This window comes from Cherax quadricarinatus, chromosome 2 (assembly GCF_038502225.1).
Source record: "Cherax quadricarinatus isolate ZL_2023a chromosome 2, ASM3850222v1, whole genome shotgun sequence".
Lineage (NCBI taxonomy): Eukaryota > Metazoa > Arthropoda > Malacostraca > Decapoda > Parastacidae > Cherax > Cherax quadricarinatus.
This window is the reverse complement of record NC_091293.1, coordinates 12,199,311-12,219,454: the sequence shown is the minus strand read 5'-3', so window position 1 is coordinate 12,219,454 and position 20,144 is coordinate 12,199,311. Positions and strand designations below refer to the sequence as shown.

The window sequence follows — 20,144 nt, the reverse complement described above, 5'->3', positions numbered from 1 at the left end:
CTCTCTAAGACAGCAGTGGAGGGAGGAACTCTCTAAGACAGCAGTGGAGGGAGGAACTCTCTAAGACAGCAGTGGAGGGAGGATCTCTCTAAGACAGCAGTGGAGGGAGGAACTCTCTAAGACAGCAGTAGAGGGAGTAGCTCTCTAAGACAGCAGTGGAGAGAGTAGCTCTCTAAGACAGCAGTGGAGGGAGGAATTCTCTAAGACAGCAGTGGAGGAAGTAGCTCTCTAAGACAGCAGTGGAGGGAGGAACTCTCTAAGACAGCAGTGGAGGGAGGAGCTCTCTAAGACAGCAGTGGAGGGAGGAACTCTCTAAGACAGCAGTGGAGGGAGTAGCTCTCTAAGACAGCAGTGGAGAGAGTAGCTCTCTAAGACAGCAGTGGAGAGAGGAACTCTCTAAGACAGTAGTGGAGGAAGTAGCTCTCTAAGACAGCAGTGGAGGGAGGAACTCTCTAAGACGGCAGTGGAGGGAGGAACTCTCTAAGACAGCAGTGGAGGGAGGAGCTCTCTAAGACAGCAGTGGAGGGAGGAACTCTCTAAGACAGCAGTGGAGGGAGTAGCTCTCTAAGACAGCAGTGGAGGGAATAGCTCTCTAAGACAGCAATGGAGAGAGAAACTCTCTAAGACAGCAGTGGAGGGAGTAGCTCTCTAAGACAGCAATGGAGAGAGGAACTCTCTAAGACAGCAGTGGAGGGAGTAGCTCTCTAAGACAGCAATGGAGAGAGAAACTCTCTAAGACAGCAGTGGAGGGAATAGCTCTCTAAGACAGCAATGGAGAGAGAAACTCTCTAAGACAGCAGTGGAGGGAATAGCTCTCTAAGACAGCAATGGAGAGAGAAACTCTCTAAGACAGCAGTGGAGGGAATAGCTCTCTAAGACAGCAATGGAGAGAGGAACTCTCTAAGACAGCAGTGGAGGGAGTAGCTCTCTAAGACATCATAGCTCTCTAAGACAGCAGTGTACTTGTAGTCTGGCAAGGTCATCGTGTCCTCGTCCTCGTGTCCTCGTCCTCGTGTCCTCGTCCTCGTGGATGCCTTTCAGTGTTGGCGAAAAGTTTAAAGAAAATGGTTATAACTATGACTATAATTTTAAAGGGGTGGAGGGGTAAGCCAGCGGAAGGCCTCGGTCAGATGTCCAAAAGCTTCAACGGCGCTTCATCATCTAAGATACGCGTCAGGAAACACTTGTCCTGTTTCCTGACAAATCTTAACTAACCTAGTGTCACCTAAGGTAGTTTCCAGGTCAGAGCTCCCGCGAGGCTCTCAGTGTTCGTAGTCTTTCTGACTCTAGCGGGAGCCACCAGCACTGTTTGTTGCTCCTGTTCCTCTCCTCCCCCTCCTCCTCCTCCCCCCCCCCACTCTCTCTCCTCTTTCTCTGAAAATTATTGCCGTCTTGAAGTAGTTTCAAGGTTTGTTGATTGTACGTGCGTCATTAAAGTCTCAGTTCACGTGTACACTAACATCAAGAATTCCTTTCTCCTGAACATAGCGATGAAAGTGAACTTTCATTGTTTTTACTCTCAAAGATATATATGTGTTTATAACTGCTGCAATTATTTTGTCTGTCAGAGCTGAACATTCCAGCTGTTTAATCGATGAATTATTTGAAGTGTGATTTCCTATCTGGCTGTTTGTAGTTAGCTCTTCTCCAAACTTCACAACTTTGCATTTGCTAAGGTTTCACTCCAGGAACCGTGTGTTAGACCAGGTCTGCAGCCTGTCCAGATCCATTTGTAGCCTTTCCTAGTCCTCGTCTGCTTGTATTCTCATTAGTTTCACGTCGTCTGCGAACAGGGATACCTCTGACTTTCTCTCTTCCGTCATGTCTTTTACTTATACAATAGGTAGCACCACCGGTCCTAGTACTCGTCACATGCACCCATTCCCACACCTGTTCACGGATAATCACTTGTTGTTTACTTCCTGTTAAGTACGTCTTTGATCCATTGTTGTGTCTTACGTCTTTGACTTTGTGTGTGTGTGTGTGTGTGTGTGTGTGTGTGTGTGTGTGTGTGTGTGTGTGTGTGTGTGTGTATACTCACTTATTTGTGATTGCAGGGGTCGTGTCATAGCTCCTGGCCCCGCCTCTTCACTGATTGCTACTAGGTCCTCTCTCTCCCTGCCCCATGAGGTTTATCATACCTCGTCTTAAAACTATGTATGGTTCCTGCCTCCACTACGTCACTTTCTAGGCTATTCCATGGCCTGACAACTCTATGACTGAAGAAATACTTCCTAACATCCCTTTGACTCATCTGAGTCTTCAGCTTCCAATTGTGACCCCTTGTTTCTGTGTCCCCTCCCTGGAACATCCTGTCTTTGTCCACCTTATCTATTCCTCGCAGAATTTTATATGTCGTTATCATGTCTCCCCTGGCCCTTCTGTCCTCCAGTGTCGTCAGGCCGATTTCCCTTAATAACCTTTCTTCGTAGGACAATCCCCTTAGCTCTGAGATTAGTCTTGTTGCAAACCTTTGCACTTTCTCTAATTTCTTGACGTGCTTGACTAGGTGTGGATTCCAAACTGGTGCTGCATACTCCAGTATGGGCCTGACGTAAGTGGTGTATAGTCTTGAACGATTCCTTACTGAGGTATCGGAACGCTATCCTCAAGTTTGCCAGACGCCCGTACGCTGCAGCATTTATCTGATTGACGTGCGCCTCAGGAGATGTGCTCGGTGTTATACTCACCCCAAGATCTTTTTCCTTGAGTAAAGTTTGAAGTCTTTGGTCACCTAGACTATACTGTGTTTGTGGTCTTCTTTGTCCTTCCCCAATCTTCATGGCTTTGCATTTGACAGGGTTAAATTCAAGGAGCCAGTTGCTGGACCAGGCTTGTAGCCTGTCCAGCAACTGGCTCCTTGAATTGATTCTCCTCACTAACTTCACATCATCTACAAACAAGAGCACTTTTAAGTCTATCTCTTCCGTTAAGTCATTCACACATACCAGAAACATCACAGGTCCTAGAACTGACCCCCGTGGAACCCCGCTTGTCACAAGCGCCCACTCTGACGCCTCGTCACGTACCATGACTCGTTGTTGCCTCCCTGTCAGGTATTCTCTGATCCACTGCAGTGCCTTTCCTGTTATGTGTGCCTGATCCTCTAACTTTTGCATTAACCTCGTGCGAGGAACTGTGTCGAAGGCCTTCTTGCAGTTCAAGAAAATGCAGTCTATCCACCCCTCTCTCTCTTATCTTACTTCTGTCACCTTGTCATATAACTCCAGTAGGTTTGTGACACAGGATTTTCCTTCCCTGAAACCGTGCTGGTTGTCGATTATACACTTGTTTCTTTCCATGTGCTCCACCACTCTCCTCCTGATGATCTTCTCCATGACTTTGCATACTATACACGTTAGTGACACAGGTCTGTAGTTTAATGCCTCATGTTTGTCTCCTTTTTTTAAAAATTGGAACTACATTTGTCATCTTCCATACCCCAGGGAGTTGCCCAGTTTCAGTGGATGTGTTGAAGATCTTTGCTAGTGGCACACACAGCATCTCGGCTCCCTCTCTAAGGACCCACGGAGAGATGTCTGGTCCCACCGCCTTTGAGGTGTCAAGTTCACATAGCAGCTTCTTCACTTCCTCGTCGGTTATGTGTACCTCACCCAGCACTTGTTGGTGTACCTCCCTGTTCTGTGTGTGTGTGTGTGTGTGTACTCACCTATTTGTGGTTGCAGGGGTCATATCGTAGTTCCTGTCTCCGTCTCTCCGCTGATCGTTACTAGATCCACTCCCTACGCCAAGAGCAGGGAGTGTGTGTGTGTGTGTGTGTGTGTGTGTGTGTGTGTGTGTGTGTGTGTGTGTGTGTGTGTGTGTGTGTGTGTGTGTTTGTGTGTGTGTATGTGTGTGTAGAGAGAGAGAGAGAGAGAGAGAGAGAGAGAGAGAGAGAGAGAGATCAACAATGGTGACTGATATCACTTCTATTCTGTTACTCTCGCCGCATGATTTGCGGCGGTGTCGGCGGCGGCGGCAGTGAGGGGTGACGGTGGCGGCGGAGGCAGTGAGGGGTGACGGTGGCGGCGGCGGCGGCAATACCGGGTGGCAGTGGTGATGGCTGCAGCGGCGGGGGAGGGAGTTTCCATCCCCGACACCACCCCTCATATATAAGAAAGTTCCCTCCATACTTCGCTTACTTTCCCTTTAGAAGCGGCCTGGATAACACTGCTGGCGGCCGCGGGAAGGAATTCACAGCACTTTACATCGTACAAGTTAACACTTCTCCGGCTGACTGTACACACAGGTAACCACAGCAGCTGAACTGTACTCTCCTTAAGTGTACAAAATACCGAAGCAAATGTGATTACATTCGTCATATTAAACAAAGAAAAGCTTGAATTGTGGTGTCGAAGCGCTGTTCCCAAGACAGCTACTGAATGAACGATGGTGAACGTGTTTCCTTGTTTGGGACACTTTTACTTGTTTTTGAAAACGTCCCACTTAGTAAAAAAATAATATAAAAATACAAATAATAACTACAAAGGCAATAACAATAAAAGTCTTTAATGCGATCTCACATCTAAGAAGCTTCTTAATTTTGACCTTAAATCAAAGATAAGTCATTAATTATAACTGTAAATCATTAATTATAACTGTAAATCATTAATTATAACTGTAAATCATTAATTATAACTGTAAATCATTAATTATAACTGTAAATCATTAATTATAACTGTAAATCATTAATTATAACTGTAAATCATGACCATAGATAAAACAGATTGTACTTCAGTGAGCAAGTGACGTCTGTTTAATAACTAAATTATGAAACCTTAGCCACAAGTTTTAACACAACGGGAACTGTTGTTGACAGATTAAGAGTTGCGTTCATGGTTCAAGAGTTGTGTTCATGGTTCAAGAGTTGTGTTCATGGTTCAAGAGTTGTGTTCATGGTTTAAGAGTTGTGTTCATGGTTTAAGAGTTGCGTTCATGATTTAAGAGTTGCGTTCATGGTTTAAGAGTTGCGTTCATGGTTCAAGAGTTGTGTTCATGGTTTAAGAGTTGTGTTCATGGTTTAAGAGTTGCGTTCATGGTTCAAGAGTTGTGTTCATGGTTCAAGAGTTGTGTTCATGGTTTAAGAGTTGCGTTCATGATTTAAGAGTTGCGTTCATGGTTTAAGAGTTGCATTCATGATTTAAGAGTTGCGTTCATGATTTAAGAGTTGCGTTCATGGTTTAAGAGTTGCGTTCATGATTTAAGAGTTGCGTTCATGATTTAAGAGTTGCGTTCATGATTTAAGAGTTGCGTTCATGGTTTAAGAGTTGCGTTCATGGTTTAAGAGTTGCGTTCATGATTTAAGAGTTGCGTTCATGATTTAAGAGTTGCGTTCATGATTTAAGAGTTGCGTTCATGATTTAAGAGTTGCGTTCATGATTTAAGAGTTGCGTTCATGATTTAAGAGTTGCGTTCATGGTTTAAGAGTTGCGTTCATGGTTTAAGAGTTGCGTTCATGATTTAAGAGTTGCGTTCATGATTTAAGAGTTGCGTTCATGATTTAAGAGTTGCGTTCATGGTTTAAGAGTTGCGTTCATGATTTAAGAGTTGCGTTCATGATTTAAGAGTTGCGTTCATGGTTTAAGAGTTGCGTTCATGATTTAAGAGTTGCGTTCATGATTTAAGAGTTGCGTTCATGATTTAAGAGTTGCGTTCATGGTTTAAGAGTTGCGTTCATGGTTTAAGAGTTGCGTTCATGGTTTAAGAGTTGCGTTCATGATTTAGGAGTTGCGTTCATGATTTAGGAGTTGCGTTCATGATTTAGGAGTTGCGTTCATGATTTAGGAGTTGCGTTCATGATTTAAGAGTTGCGTTCATGATTTAAGAGTTGCGTTCATGATTTAAGATTTGCGTTCATGATTTAAGATTTGCGTTCATGATTTAAGAGTTGCGTTCATGATTTAAGAGTTGCGTTCATGATTTAAGAGTTGCGTTCATGATTTAAGAGTTGCGTTCATGGTTTAAGAGTTGCGTTCATGGTTTAAGAGTTGCGTTCATGGTTTAAGAGTTGCGTTCATACCTTAAGGTTAGAATTTAGATCTTAACACTTGTATGTATAAATTACAAGACTTAAGATTGAAATTTAAAACCTGTGGTTACAACTTAAAACTTACTTTAAGACTTAAATAGGGACCTTCAGGTATGACGGAAACATATAAGAGACAAGTAACACATACTTTAATTTTGCCTTAATGAATTGTTCCATACACACTATTATAAAATAAACTTTCCTTCAATTTGAATAAGGAACAACATGCTGGACAAGGAATTTATTGTCGAGGCGTCTCAGCCATCAGTGATTTTATCACTTCTCGTCATAACGTTGTGTACCATGTGCTGTTTCAGTGGAGGAGGAGGATGCTGGTAGCAGCCTGGGGGATGGTGGTGCTGGCCACGGCTACTGTAGTAGCGGCTGAGGTAGGTCTTATTCACGTGTACTCATCTAATTGTGGTTGTAGGGGTCGACTCATGGCTCCTGGCCCCGCCTCTTTACTGGTCGCCACTAGGTCACTCTCTCCCTGCTCCATGAGCTTTATTATACCTCTTCTTAAAGATGTGTATGGTGTGTATGAGTGCGTGTGTGTTTGTGTGTGTTTAAGAGAGAGGGAGAGAGAGAGAGAGAGAGAGAGAGAGAGAGAGAGAGAGAGAGAGAGAAAGAGAGAGAGAGAGAAAGAGGCAGACAGACAGACAGAGACAGAGAGAGGTTCTATTTGGAACTATAGAGAACAGAAGTAAATGTGTGTGGTATCCTGCGTTCAGTATTTGTAACTAGAACAGCAGAGTTATGATCCTAGTGTTTCGTGTGCAGCGCAGCGGCCAAGAGCTGTTCTGGTTACATCCCGTCTTCAGTGTAGCGACAACATATGTTAGTGTTATCCCATTTTTCTGGGATAGTAGAATTATGCCGAGGTGTCACTTTTTCAGTGTTTGCACTTACAGAACCTGAGCTGTGGTTATGTATTCTTATCGTCAGTATTTGTAGTTACAAGAGCAAAGTTGTAGATGTGTTGTTCCGTCTTCGGCGTTTGTAGCTACAAAAGCAGAGGTGTGTGGATAGAGACTGTGTCGTACAATGGTGTGTGGACAGAGACAGTGTCATACACTGGTGTGTGGACAGAGACAGTGTCATACACTGGTGTGTGGACAGAGACAGTGTCATACACTGGTGTGTGGACAGAGACAGTGTCATACACTGGTGTGTGGACAGAGACAGTGTCATACACTGGTGTGTGGACAGAGACAGTGTCATACACTGGTGTGTGGACAGAGACAGTGTCATACACTGGTGTGTGGACAGAGACAGTGTCATACACTGGTGTGTGGACAGAGACAGTGTCATACACTGGTGTGTGGACAGAGACAGTGTCATACACTGGTGTGTGGACAGAAACAGTGTCATACACTGGTGTGTGGACAGAGACAGTGTCATACACTGGTGTGTGGACAGAGACAGTGTCATACACTGGTGTGTGGACAGAGACAGTGTCATACACTGGTGTGTGGACAGAGACAGTGTCATACACTGGTGTGTGGACAGAGACAGTGTCATACACTGGTGTGTGGACAGAGACAGTGTCATACACTGGTGTGTGGACAGAGACAGTGTCGTACAATGGTGTGTGGACAGAGACAGTGTCATACACTGGTGTGTGGACAGAGACAGTGTCATACACTGGTGTGTGGACAGAGACAGTGTCATACACTGGTGTGTGGACAGAGACAGTGTCATACACTGGTGTGTGGACAGAGACATTGTCATACACTGGTGTGTGGACAGAGACAGTGTCATACACTGGTGTGTGGACAGAGACTGTGTCGAACACTGGTGTGTGGACAGAGACTGTGTCGTAAACTGGTGTGTGGACAGAGACTGTGTCGTACACTGGTGTGTGGACAGAGACTGTGTCGTACACTGGTGTGTGGACAGAGACAGTGTCATACACTGGTGTGTGGGCAGAGACTGTGTCGTACACTGGTGTGTGGACAGAGACAGTGTCGTACACTGGTGTGTGGACAGAGACTGTGTCGTACACTGGTGTGTGGGCAGAGACTGTGTCGTACACTGGTGTGTGGACAGAGACTGTGTCGTACACTGGTGTGTGGACAGAGACAGTGTCATACACTGGTGTGTGGGCAGAGACTGTGTCGTACACTGGTATGTGGACAGAGACAGTGTCATACACTGGTGTGTGGACAGAGACAGTGTCATACACTGGTGTGTGGACAGAGACAGTGTCATACACTGGTGTGTGGACAGAGACAGTGTCATACACTGGTGTGTGGACAGAGACAGTGTCATACACTGGTGTGTGGACAGAGACAGTGTCATACACTGGTGTGTGGACAGAGACAGTGTCATACACTGGTGTGTGGACAGAGACTGTTTCGTACAATGGTGTGTAGACAGAGACAGTGTCATACACTGGTGTGTGGACAGAGACAGTGTCATACACTGGTGTGTGGACAGAGACAGTGTCATACACTGGCGTATGGACAGAGACAGTGTCATACACTGGTGTGGGGACACAGACAGTGTCATACACTGGCGTGTGGACAGAGACAGTGTCATACACTGGTGTGGGGACAGAGACAGTGTCATACACTGGTGTGTGGACAGAGACAGTGTCATACACTGGCGTGTGGACAGAGACAGTGTCATACACTGGTGTGGGGACAGAGACAGTGTCATACACTGGTGTGTGGACAGAGACAGTATCATACACTGTTGTGTGGGCAGAGACTGTGTCGTACACTGGTGTGTGGACAGAGACAGTGTCGTACACTGGTGTGTGGACAGAGACAGTGGTATACACTGGTGTGTGGGCAGAGACTGTGTCGTACACTGGTGTGTGGACAGAGACTGTGTCGTACACTGGTGTGTGGACAGAGACTGTGTCGTAAACTGGTGTGTGGACAGAGACTGTGTCGTACACTGGTGTGTGGACAGAGACTGTGTCGTACACTGGTGTGTGGACAGAGACTGTGTCGTACTCTGGTGTGTGGACAGACACTGTGTCGTACGCTGGTGTGTGGACAGAGACTGTGTCGTACACTGGTGTGTGGACAGAGAAAGTGTCGTACACTGGTGTGTGGACAGAGACAGTGTCATACACTGGTGTGTGGACAGAGACAGTGTCATACACTGGTGTGTGGACAGAGACAGTGTCATACACTGGTGTGTGGACAAAGACAGTGTCATACACTGGTGTGTGGGCAGAGACAGTGTCATACACTGGTGTGTGGACAGAGACAGTGTCATACACTGGTGTGTGGACAGAGACTGTGTCGTACACTGGTGTGTGGACAGAGACAGTGTCATACACTGGTGTGTGGGCAGAGACTGTGTCGTACACTGGTATGTGGACAGAGACAGTGTCATACACTGGTGTGTGGACAGAGACAGTGTCATACACTGGTGTGTGGACAGAGACATTGTCATACACTGGTGTGTGGACAGAGACTGTTTCGTACACTGGTGTGTAGACAGAGACAGTGTCATACACTGGCGTGTGGACAGAGACAGTGTCATACACTGGTGTGTGGACAGAGACAGGGTCATACACTTGCGTGTGGACAGAGATAGTGTCATACACTGGTGTGTGGACAGAGACAGTGTCATACACTGGCGTGTGGACAGAGACAGTGTCATACACTGGTGTGGGGAGAGAGACAGTGTCAAACACTGGCGTGTGGACAGAGACAGTGTCATACACTGGTGTGGGGACAGAGACAGTGTCATACACTGGTGTGTGGACAGAGACAGTGTCATACACTGGCGTGTGGACAGAGACAGTGTCATACACTGGTGTGTGGACAGAGACTGGGTCATACACTGGTGTGTAGACAGAGACAGTGTCATACACTGGTGTGTGGACAGAGACTGGGTCATACACTGGTGTGTAGACAGAGACAGTGTCATACACTTGTGTGTGGACAGAGACAGGGTCATACACTGATGTGTGGACAGAGACAGGGTCATATACTGGTGTGTGGACCGAGACTGTGTCATACACTGGTGTGTGGACAGAGACAGTGTCATACACTGGTGTGTGGACAGAGACAGGGTCATACACTGGTGTGTGGACAGAGACAGGGTCATACACTGGTGTGTGGACAGAGACAGGGTCATATACTGGTGTGTGGACAGAGACAGTGTCATACACTGGTGTGTGGACAGAGACAGGGTCATATACTGGTGTGTGGACCGAGACAGGGTCATACACTGGTGTGTACACAGAGACAGAGTCATACACAGGTGTGTGGACAGAGACAGGGTCATATACTGGTGTGTGGACAGAGACAGTGTCATACACTGGTGTGTGGACAGAGACAGGGTCATATACTGGTGTGTGGACAGAGACAGGGTCATACACTGGTGTGTGGACAGAGACAGGGTTATATACTGGTGTGTGGACAGAGACAGTGTCATACACTGGTGTGTGGACAGAGACAGGGTCATACACTGGTGTGTGGACAGAGACAGGGTCATATACTGGTGTGTGGACAGAGACAGGGTCATACACTGGTGTGTGGACAGAGACAGGGTCATATACTGGTGTGTGGACAGAGACAGGGTCATACACTGGTGTGTGGACAGAGACAGGGTCATATACTGGTGTGTGGACAGAGACAGGGTCATACACTGGTGTGTGGACAGAGACAGGGTCATATACTGGTGTGTGGACAGAGACAGGGTCATATACTGGTGTGTGGACAGAGACAGGGTCATACACTGGTGTGTGGACAGAGACAGGGTCATATACTGGTGTGTGGACAGAGACAGGGTCATACACTGGTGTGTGGACAGAGACAGGGTCATATACTGGTGTGTGGACAGAGACAGGGTCATGTACTGGTGTGTGGACAGAGACAGGGTCATATACTGGTGTGTGGACAGAGACAGGGTCATATACTGGTGTGTGGACAGAGACAGGGTCATAGACTGGTGTGTAGACAGAGACAGGGTCATACACTGGTGTGTGGACAGAGTCAGGGTCATATACTGGTGTGTGGACAGAGACAGGGTCATACACTGGTGTGTGGACAGAGACAGGGTCATATACTGGTGTGTGGACAGAGACAGGATCATACACTGGTGTGTGGACAGAGACAGGGTCATATACTGGTGTGTGGACAGAGACAGGGTCATACACTGGTGTGTGGACAGAGACAGGGTCATATACTGGTGTGTGGACAGAGACAGGGTCATGTACTGGTGTGTGGACAGAGACAGGGTCATATACTGGTGTGTGGACAGAGACAGGGTCATATACTGGTGTGTGGACAGAGACAGGGTCATAGACTGGTGTGTGGACAGAGACAGGGTCATATACTGGTGTGTGGACAGAGACAGGGTCATAGACTGGTGTGTGGACAGAGACAGGGTCATAGACTGGTGTGTGGACAGAGACAGGGTCATATACTGGTGTGTGGACAGAGACAGGGTCATACACTGGTGTGTGGACAGAGACAGGGTCATATACTGGTGTGTGGACAGAGACAGGGTCATATACTGGTGTGTGGACAGAGACAGGGTCATACACTGGTGTGTGGACAGAGACAGGGTCATATACTGGTGTGTGGACAGAGACAGGATCATACACTGGTGTGTGGACAGAGACAGGGTCATATACTGGTGTGTGGACAGAGACAGGGTCATACACTGGTGTGTGGACAGAGACAGGGTCATATACTGGTGTGTGGACAGAGACAGGGTCATACACTGGTGTGTGGACAGAGACAGGGTCATAGACTGGTGTGTGGACAGAGACAGGGTCATATACTGGTGTGTGGACAGAGACAGGGTCATACACTGGTGTGTGGACAGAGACAGGGTCATATACTGGTGTGTGGACAGAGACAGTGTCATACACTGGTGTGTGGACAGAGACAGGGTCATATACTGGTGTGTGGACCGAGACAGGGTCATACACTGGTGTGTACACAGAGACAGAGTCATACACAGGTGTGTGGACAGAGACAGGGTCATATACTGGTGTGTGGACAGAGACAGTGTCATACACTGGTGTGTGGACAGAGACAGGGTCATATACTGGTGTGTGGACAGAGACAGGGTCATACACTGGTGTGTGGACAGAGACAGGGTTATATACTGGTGTGTGGACAGAGACAGTGTCATACACTGGTGTGTGGACAGAGACAGGGTCATACACTGGTGTGTGGACAGAGACAGGGTCATATACTGGTGTGTGGACAGAGACAGGGTCATACACTGGTGTGTGGACAGAGACAGGGTCATATACTGGTGTGTGGACAGAGACAGGGTCATACACTGGTGTGTGGACAGAGACAGGGTCATATACTGGTGTGTGGACAGAGACAGGGTCATACACTGGTGTGTGGACAGAGACAGGGTCATATACTGGTGTGTGGACAGAGACAGGGTCATATACTGGTGTGTGGACAGAGACAGGGTCATACACTGGTGTGTGGACAGAGACAGGGTCATATACTGGTGTGTGGACAGAGACAGGGTCATACACTGGTGTGTGGACAGAGACAGGGTCATATACTGGTGTGTGGACAGAGACAGGGTCATGTACTGGTGTGTGGACAGAGACAGGGTCATATACTGGTGTGTGGACAGAGACAGGGTCATATACTGGTGTGTGGACAGAGACAGGGTCATAGACTGGTGTGTGGACAGAGACAGGGTCATACACTGGTGTGTGGACAGAGTCAGGGTCATATACTGGTGTGTGGACAGAGACAGGGTCATACACTGGTGTGTGGACAGAGACAGGGTCATATACTGGTGTGTGGACAGAGACAGGATCATACACTGGTGTGTGGACAGAGACAGGGTCATATACTGGTGTGTGGACAGAGACAGGGTCATACACTGGTGTGTGGACAGAGACAGGGTCATATACTGGTGTGTGGACAGAGACAGGGTCATGTACTGGTGTGTGGACAGAGACAGGGTCATATACTGGTGTGTGGACAGAGACAGGGTCATATACTGGTGTGTGGACAGAGACAGGGTCATAGACTGGTGTGTGGACAGAGACAGGGTCATATACTGGTGTGTGGACAGAGACAGGGTCATAGACTGGTGTGTGGACAGAGACAGGGTCATAGACTGGTGTGTGGACAGAGACAGGGTCATATACTGGTGTGTGGACAGAGACAGGGTCATACACTGGTGTGTGGACAGAGACAGGGTCATATACTGGTGTGTGGACAGAGACAGGGTCATAGACTGGTGTGTGGACAGAGACAGGGTCATAGACTGGTGTGTGGACAGAGACAGGGTCATATACTGGTGTGTGGACAGAGACAGGGTCATACACTGGTGTGTGGACAGAGACAGGGTGATATACTGGTGTGTGGACAGAGACAGGGTCATATACTGGTGTGTGGACAGAGACAGGGTCATATACTGGTGTGTGGACAGAGACAGGGTCATAGACTGGTGTGTGGACAGAGATAGTGTCATACACTGGTGTGTGGACAGAGACAGTATCATACACTGGTGTGTGGACAGAGACAGTGTCATACACTGGTGTGTGGACAGAGACAGTGTCATACACTGGTGTGTGGACAGAGACAGTGTCATTCACTGGTGTGTGGACAGAGACAGTGTCATACACTGATGTGTGGACAGAGACAGTGTCATACACTGATGTGTGGACAGAGACAGTGTCATACACTGATGTGTGGACAGAGACAGTGTCATACACTGGTGTGTGGACAGAGACAGTGTCATATACTGGTGTGGGGACAGAGATAGTGTCATACACTGATGTGTGGACAGAGACAGTATCATACACTGGTGTGTGGACAGAGACAGTGTCATACACTGGTGTGTGGACAGAGACAGTGTCATACACTGGTGTGTGGACCGAGACTTTGTCGTACACTGGTGTGTGGACAGAGACAGTGTCATACACTGGTGTGTGGACAGAAACAGTGTCATACACTGGTGTGTGGACAGAGACAGTGTCATACACTGGTGTGTGGACAGAGACAGTGTCATACACTGGTGTGTGGACAGAGACAGTGTCATACACTGGTGTGTGGACAGAGACAGTGTCATTCACTGGTGTGTGGACAGAGACAGTGTCATACACTGGTGTTTGGACAGAGACTGTTTCGTACACTGGTGTGTAGACAGAGACAGTGTCATACACTGGTGTGTGGACAGAGACAGTGTCATACACTGGTGTGTGGACAGAGACAGTGTCATTCACTGGTGTGTGGACAGAGACAGTGTCATACACTGGTGTTTGGACAGAGACTGTTTCGTACACTGGTGTGTAGACAGAGACAGTGTCATACACTGGTGTGTGGACAGAGACAGTGTCATACACTGGTGTGTGGACAGAGACAGGGTCATACACTGGCGTGTGGACAGAGACAGTGTCATACACTGGTGTGTGGACAGAGACTGGGTCATACACTGGTGTGTAGACAGAGACAGTGTCATACACTTGTGTGTGGACAGAGACAGGGTCATACACTGATGTGTGGACAGAGACAGGGTCATATACTGGTGTGTGGACAGAGACTGTGTCATACACTGGTGTGTGGACAGAGACAGTGTCATACACTGGTGTGTGGACAGAGACAGGGTCATACACTGGTGTGTGGAGAGAGACAGGGTCATACACTGGTGTGTGGACAGAGACAGGGTCATATACTGGTGTGTGGACCGAGACAGGGTCATACACTGGTGTGTAGACAGAGACAGGGTCATACACAGGTGTGTGGACAGAGACAGGGTCATATACTGGTGTGTGGACAGAGACAGTGTCATACACTGGTGTGTGGACAGAGACAGGGTCATATGCTGGTGTGTGGACAGAGACAGGGTCATACACTGGTGTGTGGACAGAGACAGGGTCATATACTGGTGTGTGGACAGAGACAGTGTCATACACTGGTGTGTGGACAGAGACAGGGTCATACACTGGTGTGTGGACAGAGACAGGGTCATATACTGGTGTGTGGACAGAGACAGGGTCATACACTGGTGTGTGGACAGAGACAGGGTCATATACTGGTGTGTGGACAGAGACAGGGTCATACACTGGTGTGTGGACAGAGACAGGGTCATATACTGGTGTGTGGACAGAGACAGGGTCATACACTGGTGTGTGGACAGAGACAGGGTCATCATACGGGTGTGTGGACAGAGACAGGGTCATATACTGGTGTGTGGACAGAGACAGGGTCATACACTGGTGTGTGGACAGAGACAGGGTCATATACTGGTGTGTGGACAGAGACAGGGTCATACACTGGTGTGTGGACAGAGACAGGGTCATATACTGGTGTGTGGACAGAGACAGGGTCATACACTGGTGTGTGGACAGAGACAGGGTCATATACTGGTGTGTGGACAGAGACAGGGTCATGTACTGGTGTGTGGACAGAGACAGGGTCATATACTGGTGTGTGGACAGAGACAGGGTCATATACTGGTGTGTGGACAGAGACAGGGTCATAGACTGGTGTGTGGACAGAGACAGGGTCATACACTGGTGTGTGGACAGAGTCAGGGTCATATACTGGTGTGTGGACAGAGACAGGGTCATACACTGGTGTGTGGACAGAGACAGGGTCATATACTGGTGTGTGGACAGAGACAGGATCATACACTGGTGTGTGGACAGAGACAGGGTCATATACTGGTGTGTGGACAGAGACAGGGTCATACACTGGTGTGTGGACAGAGACAGGGTCATATACTGGTGTGTGGACAGAGACAGGGTCATGTACTGGTGTGTGGACAGAGACAGGGTCATATACTGGTGTGTGGACAGAGACAGGGTCATACACTGGTGTGTGGACAGAGACAGGGTCATATACTGGTGTGTGGACAGAGACAGGGTCATACACTGGTGTGTGGACAGAGACAGGGTCATATACTGGTGTGTGGACAGAGACAGGGTCATACACTGGTGTGTGGACAGAGACAGGGTCATATACTGGTGTGTGGACAGAGACAGGGTCATGTACTGGTGTGTGGACAGAGACAGGGTCATATACTGGTGTGTGGACAGAGACAGGGTCATATACTGGTGTGTGGACAGAGACAGGGTCATAGACTGGTGTGTGGACAGAGACAGGGTCATACACTGGTGTGTGGACAGAGTCAGGGTCATATACTGGTGTGTGGACAGAGACAGGGTCATACACTGGTGTGTGGACAGAGACAGGGTCATATACTGGTGTGTGGACAGAGACAGGATCATACACTGGTGTGTGGACAGAGACAGGGTCATATACTGGTGTGTGGACAGAGACAGGGTCATACACTGGTGTGTGGACAGAGACAGGGTCATATACTGGTGTGTGGACAGAGACAGGGTCATGTACTGGTGTGTGGACAGAGACAGGGTCATATACTGGTGTGTGGACAGAGACAGGGTCATATACTGGTGTGTGGACAGAGACAGGGTCATAGACTGGTGTGTGGACAGAGACAGGGTCATATACTGGTGTGTGGACAGAGACAGGGTCATATACTGGTGTGTGGACAGAGACAGGGTCATATACTGGTGTGTGGACAGAGACAGTGTCATACACTGGTGTGTGGACAGAGACAGGGTCATACACTGGTGTGTGGACAGAGACAGTGTCATACACTGGTGTGTGGACAGAGACAGTGTCATACACTGGTGTGTAGACAGAGACAGGGTCATACACTGGTGTGTGGACAGAGACAGTGTCATACACTGGTGTGTGGACAGAGACAGTGTCATACACTGGTGTGTGGACAGAGACAGTGTCATACACTGGTGTGTGGACAGAGACAGTGTCATACACTGGTGTGTGGACAGAGACAGTGTCATACACTGGTGTGTGGACAGAGACAGTGTCATACACTGGTGTGTGGACAGAGACAGTGTCATACACTGGTGTGTGGACAGAGACAGTGTCATACACTGGTGTGTGGACAGAGACAGTGTCATACACTGGTGTGTGGACAGAGACAGGGTCATACACTGATGTGTGGACAGAGACAGTGTCATACACTGGTGTGTGGACAGAGACAGTGTCATACACTGGTGTGTGGACAGAGACAGGGTCATACACTGGAACATTACATCTTAGAGTGTACAAACATACAATTTTTCAGAAACACCTCCATGCAAACCTTACAGAATATTACAAAACATTTCATTGTTAATAATATCCGAAATCTTGAGGTTGTCTCCACATTTTGCATCGAATAGTTGAATGAACTGTTTCACAGAGATTGCAACCCAGTTATGACCAATTATTTTTACTGGTAATACGATATCATTTTTTAGACTATTCCATAATGTGTTGTGTACATCAAATATACGAAGTAACTGTAAAATATAATATGACTAATATTTCTTTCTGGTGATATAAATGTGTGGGTCTGACAAAGACCCATTGTGACCTCTGTACTTTTTTTTTTTTTTGCTGAACCGCTCACAGGATGAGCTGTGGGTGTACAATAAACTAGCCGCTCCAGCGGCACAATTGTCATCGTAGACATGAACACATATCATAACTGTACAACAAAATGAGCTCTTACGCATTGCAATCCGTTATTCTTCTGTCACATCTCCATGTTAGTAATTCTTTCTGAGCGCCGACACGACATAACTGGTCTCTTACAGAATCACTTCTTCGAAGACGGTGAAAACAGTCTCCTGGCGATCGAGGATCCCACTCACCGTCAAGTTGATTTCGATGACGAGCAAGGCTATAACCTTCAATATCAAGACGATGTCGGCTTTTATAAAGGTAACACCTTGCCTCGTCCCTCTGGTCTGAACTCTCTGGGAGGGTTCGACGACCCAGTACCTTCAGATGGGTTCGAACCCGACCCTCCTGTAGGCGGTCCAGCGCCTTTCACTATCCCAGAGCTAAGTGCCCCTGCCTATTTTCCGGACTTCGGTCCACAGGTCCCGAGACCGCCATCTGCTCCTAAATCACCAGTAGTTTGCAACTTACCAGCCTCTCACGGGGAAATACCCGTTCCAACACCCCCTCCGATGCTCCTCGCCGACACTAGACAAGAAGGTAGCGCCACAGTAGCTTCACCTAGCCCTTGCATGCAACTCTCCAACCTCATGAACCCATGGCTTAGCTCAGCCTTGTTAAGATTCTTACTACTTCTTGCCTGCTGTTTGCAATCTCATTAATCCATGGCTTAGTTCAGTCTCACCCGCTCTGAACGATCTCAGTTACTACAGTTTCTCTCACTTCACGTGATTATATATCACGATGCATGTATAGTCTTATCTGTGAAGTCATAACTAACCCAGAAATCTGATATGAACCTTCACGGTGTTTCGGTCCATCTTATTCAGTTATGAAGTCCGGTGTGGACCGAAATGTCGAGTATTCATCTCAGCTTTGTGAGAGTTATGTGTTGTTTCTACCACGGTATTGTGTCTTGCATTCTTCCCGTTAATTTATAAAAGTGCTTGGTTTATATGAAGGAGAAAACTAAAATTTACACATAATTGACAAGCTTAATTACGAACGCAGACCTGCCTCTGTAAATTCGTTCTTAATATTTGTTTTTATTTTCTTTTGTAGATAACAAGCCAGTTCGTCGACCCAAGCGTCAAAGAAACAGGAAGCCCAAACGTCGGCCAGGCAGACCCCCACAGGGAGGACGCCCCCAGAAGCAGCTTGGCCAATGGAGGCCGCAAAGGGAGTCTATAGAAGATTCACCCATCGCCCTGGGCGCTATCCGAGGGGGAAATGGTATCCGTGGTATAGGTCGCCTCCGTGAAGGAGGAGTCACTGGCTTCATGAAATCCTTCCGACGCCTTATTCAGAGGATGATCTAAGACACTTGCTGGGTAAGATGAATGGTGGAGAGTAATTTAAAATTTCTAGATTTTGAGCGCTAGTCGTCAGCGATGGATACATTTTTCGGTAGCTAGTCCTTCCATCAGTATTCCATCTCCATGCGGCTTATAGTGCTCCAGCCCCATGCACCTAGTTGTGAGGGAGGTCCAACATAAATTGTGAGCTAATCATCAAGACAAGTGCACCATTAAAATACAATAGTCTCAACCGATCACAGTACTCTATACAGTATAAAATATTTAATAGAAAAAGCACTGTACACAGAGACAAATATACAGTTCCACTGTGACAAGTCACATGGCCTCTCATGTGATGCTGCGAATGATATTGTTCCGTTCTACTGGATATTTTATTAGTGGTTTTAATCACGCTATTTTTCACGTTATTGTGAAATTTTCAAGATCAAAATTATGTCTCTGGTTGTGAGAGTTGGAGTGTGTTGCGCTCCTAACACGATGCTGCTGATGGTACACTGGATGTACGATCGACGTGTTCCTCTCCAACCTGACGATGCTGCTACACTTTTTGGTGCACTGGTAGTACGATCGGTTCGTGTGGTGGCTGGCCTCCACACCCAACTCGACGTTGCTACTGCAGCCTGTGTCGTACTGGTCATATGGTTGGTATCTCCACAATCAACTTAAGACTGCAGATGCAACTTAGACTGATCGCGCCACTTAAATTCGCAGGAGTATGCTTGTTATACCCTACAAGCAAAATCATCTGTTATCTTTACAATAAATCTTCTTGAGATTATCGCAGGAAACGTCTACTTCCTGGGTACCTGATTTTATTTGATATAAATGTTGGTATGTTTGTATACTTCAGTGAATATTTTTTTTTTTGTATAGGTCAGCGCAGGTCACTGGTCTTATGTTATCTATAAATTTGTTTAATGACTTGACATTTTATTGGCTTAATCCCCGTGGCTGACATTCTTGTTCTTCCTGTCAAGAGACCATCATTCGAGAATTATCTATTATCTGGAGGTCCAGAGGCCGCACTGTTACCACCCAGTACTCCAACATAGCGAAGACCTACGAGAGAAAGAGAGAGGGAGAGAGAGGGAGAGAGAGAGAGAGAGAGAGAGAGAGAGAGAGAGAGAGAGAGAGAGAGAGAGAGAGAGAGAGAGAGAGAGAGAGAGAGAGAGAGAGAGAGAGAGAGAGAGAGAGAAAGAGAGAGAGAGAGAGAGAGGGTGAAGACGTGTCACAGTGTGCTCCACAAACTTTCTTAATATTACTTAAATACGAGGGTTGGTGTGGATAAAAACTGTTCAGTGACGTACTACTTACAACACATTAGTACAAGTAAGCCAA

At 47.3% G+C, this 20,144-nt stretch overlaps 1 protein-coding gene across 1 annotated transcript; it reads left to right on the top strand.

The window, feature by feature from the left end:
* The first annotated feature begins 4,126 nt into the window (after window positions 1–4,126).
* Window positions 4,127–19,688, top strand: LOC128704319 (uncharacterized). The gene is made up of 4 exons (XM_070089496.1): window positions 4,127–4,249; window positions 6,346–6,417; window positions 17,622–17,748; window positions 18,550–19,688. The coding sequence occupies exons 2-4, from the start codon at window positions 6,358–6,360 to the stop codon at window positions 18,804–18,806; spliced, it is 444 nt and encodes a 147-aa protein (XP_069945597.1). The 5' UTR covers window positions 4,127–4,249; window positions 6,346–6,357; the 3' UTR covers window positions 18,807–19,688.
* Window positions 19,689–20,144: the final 456 nt, after the last annotated feature.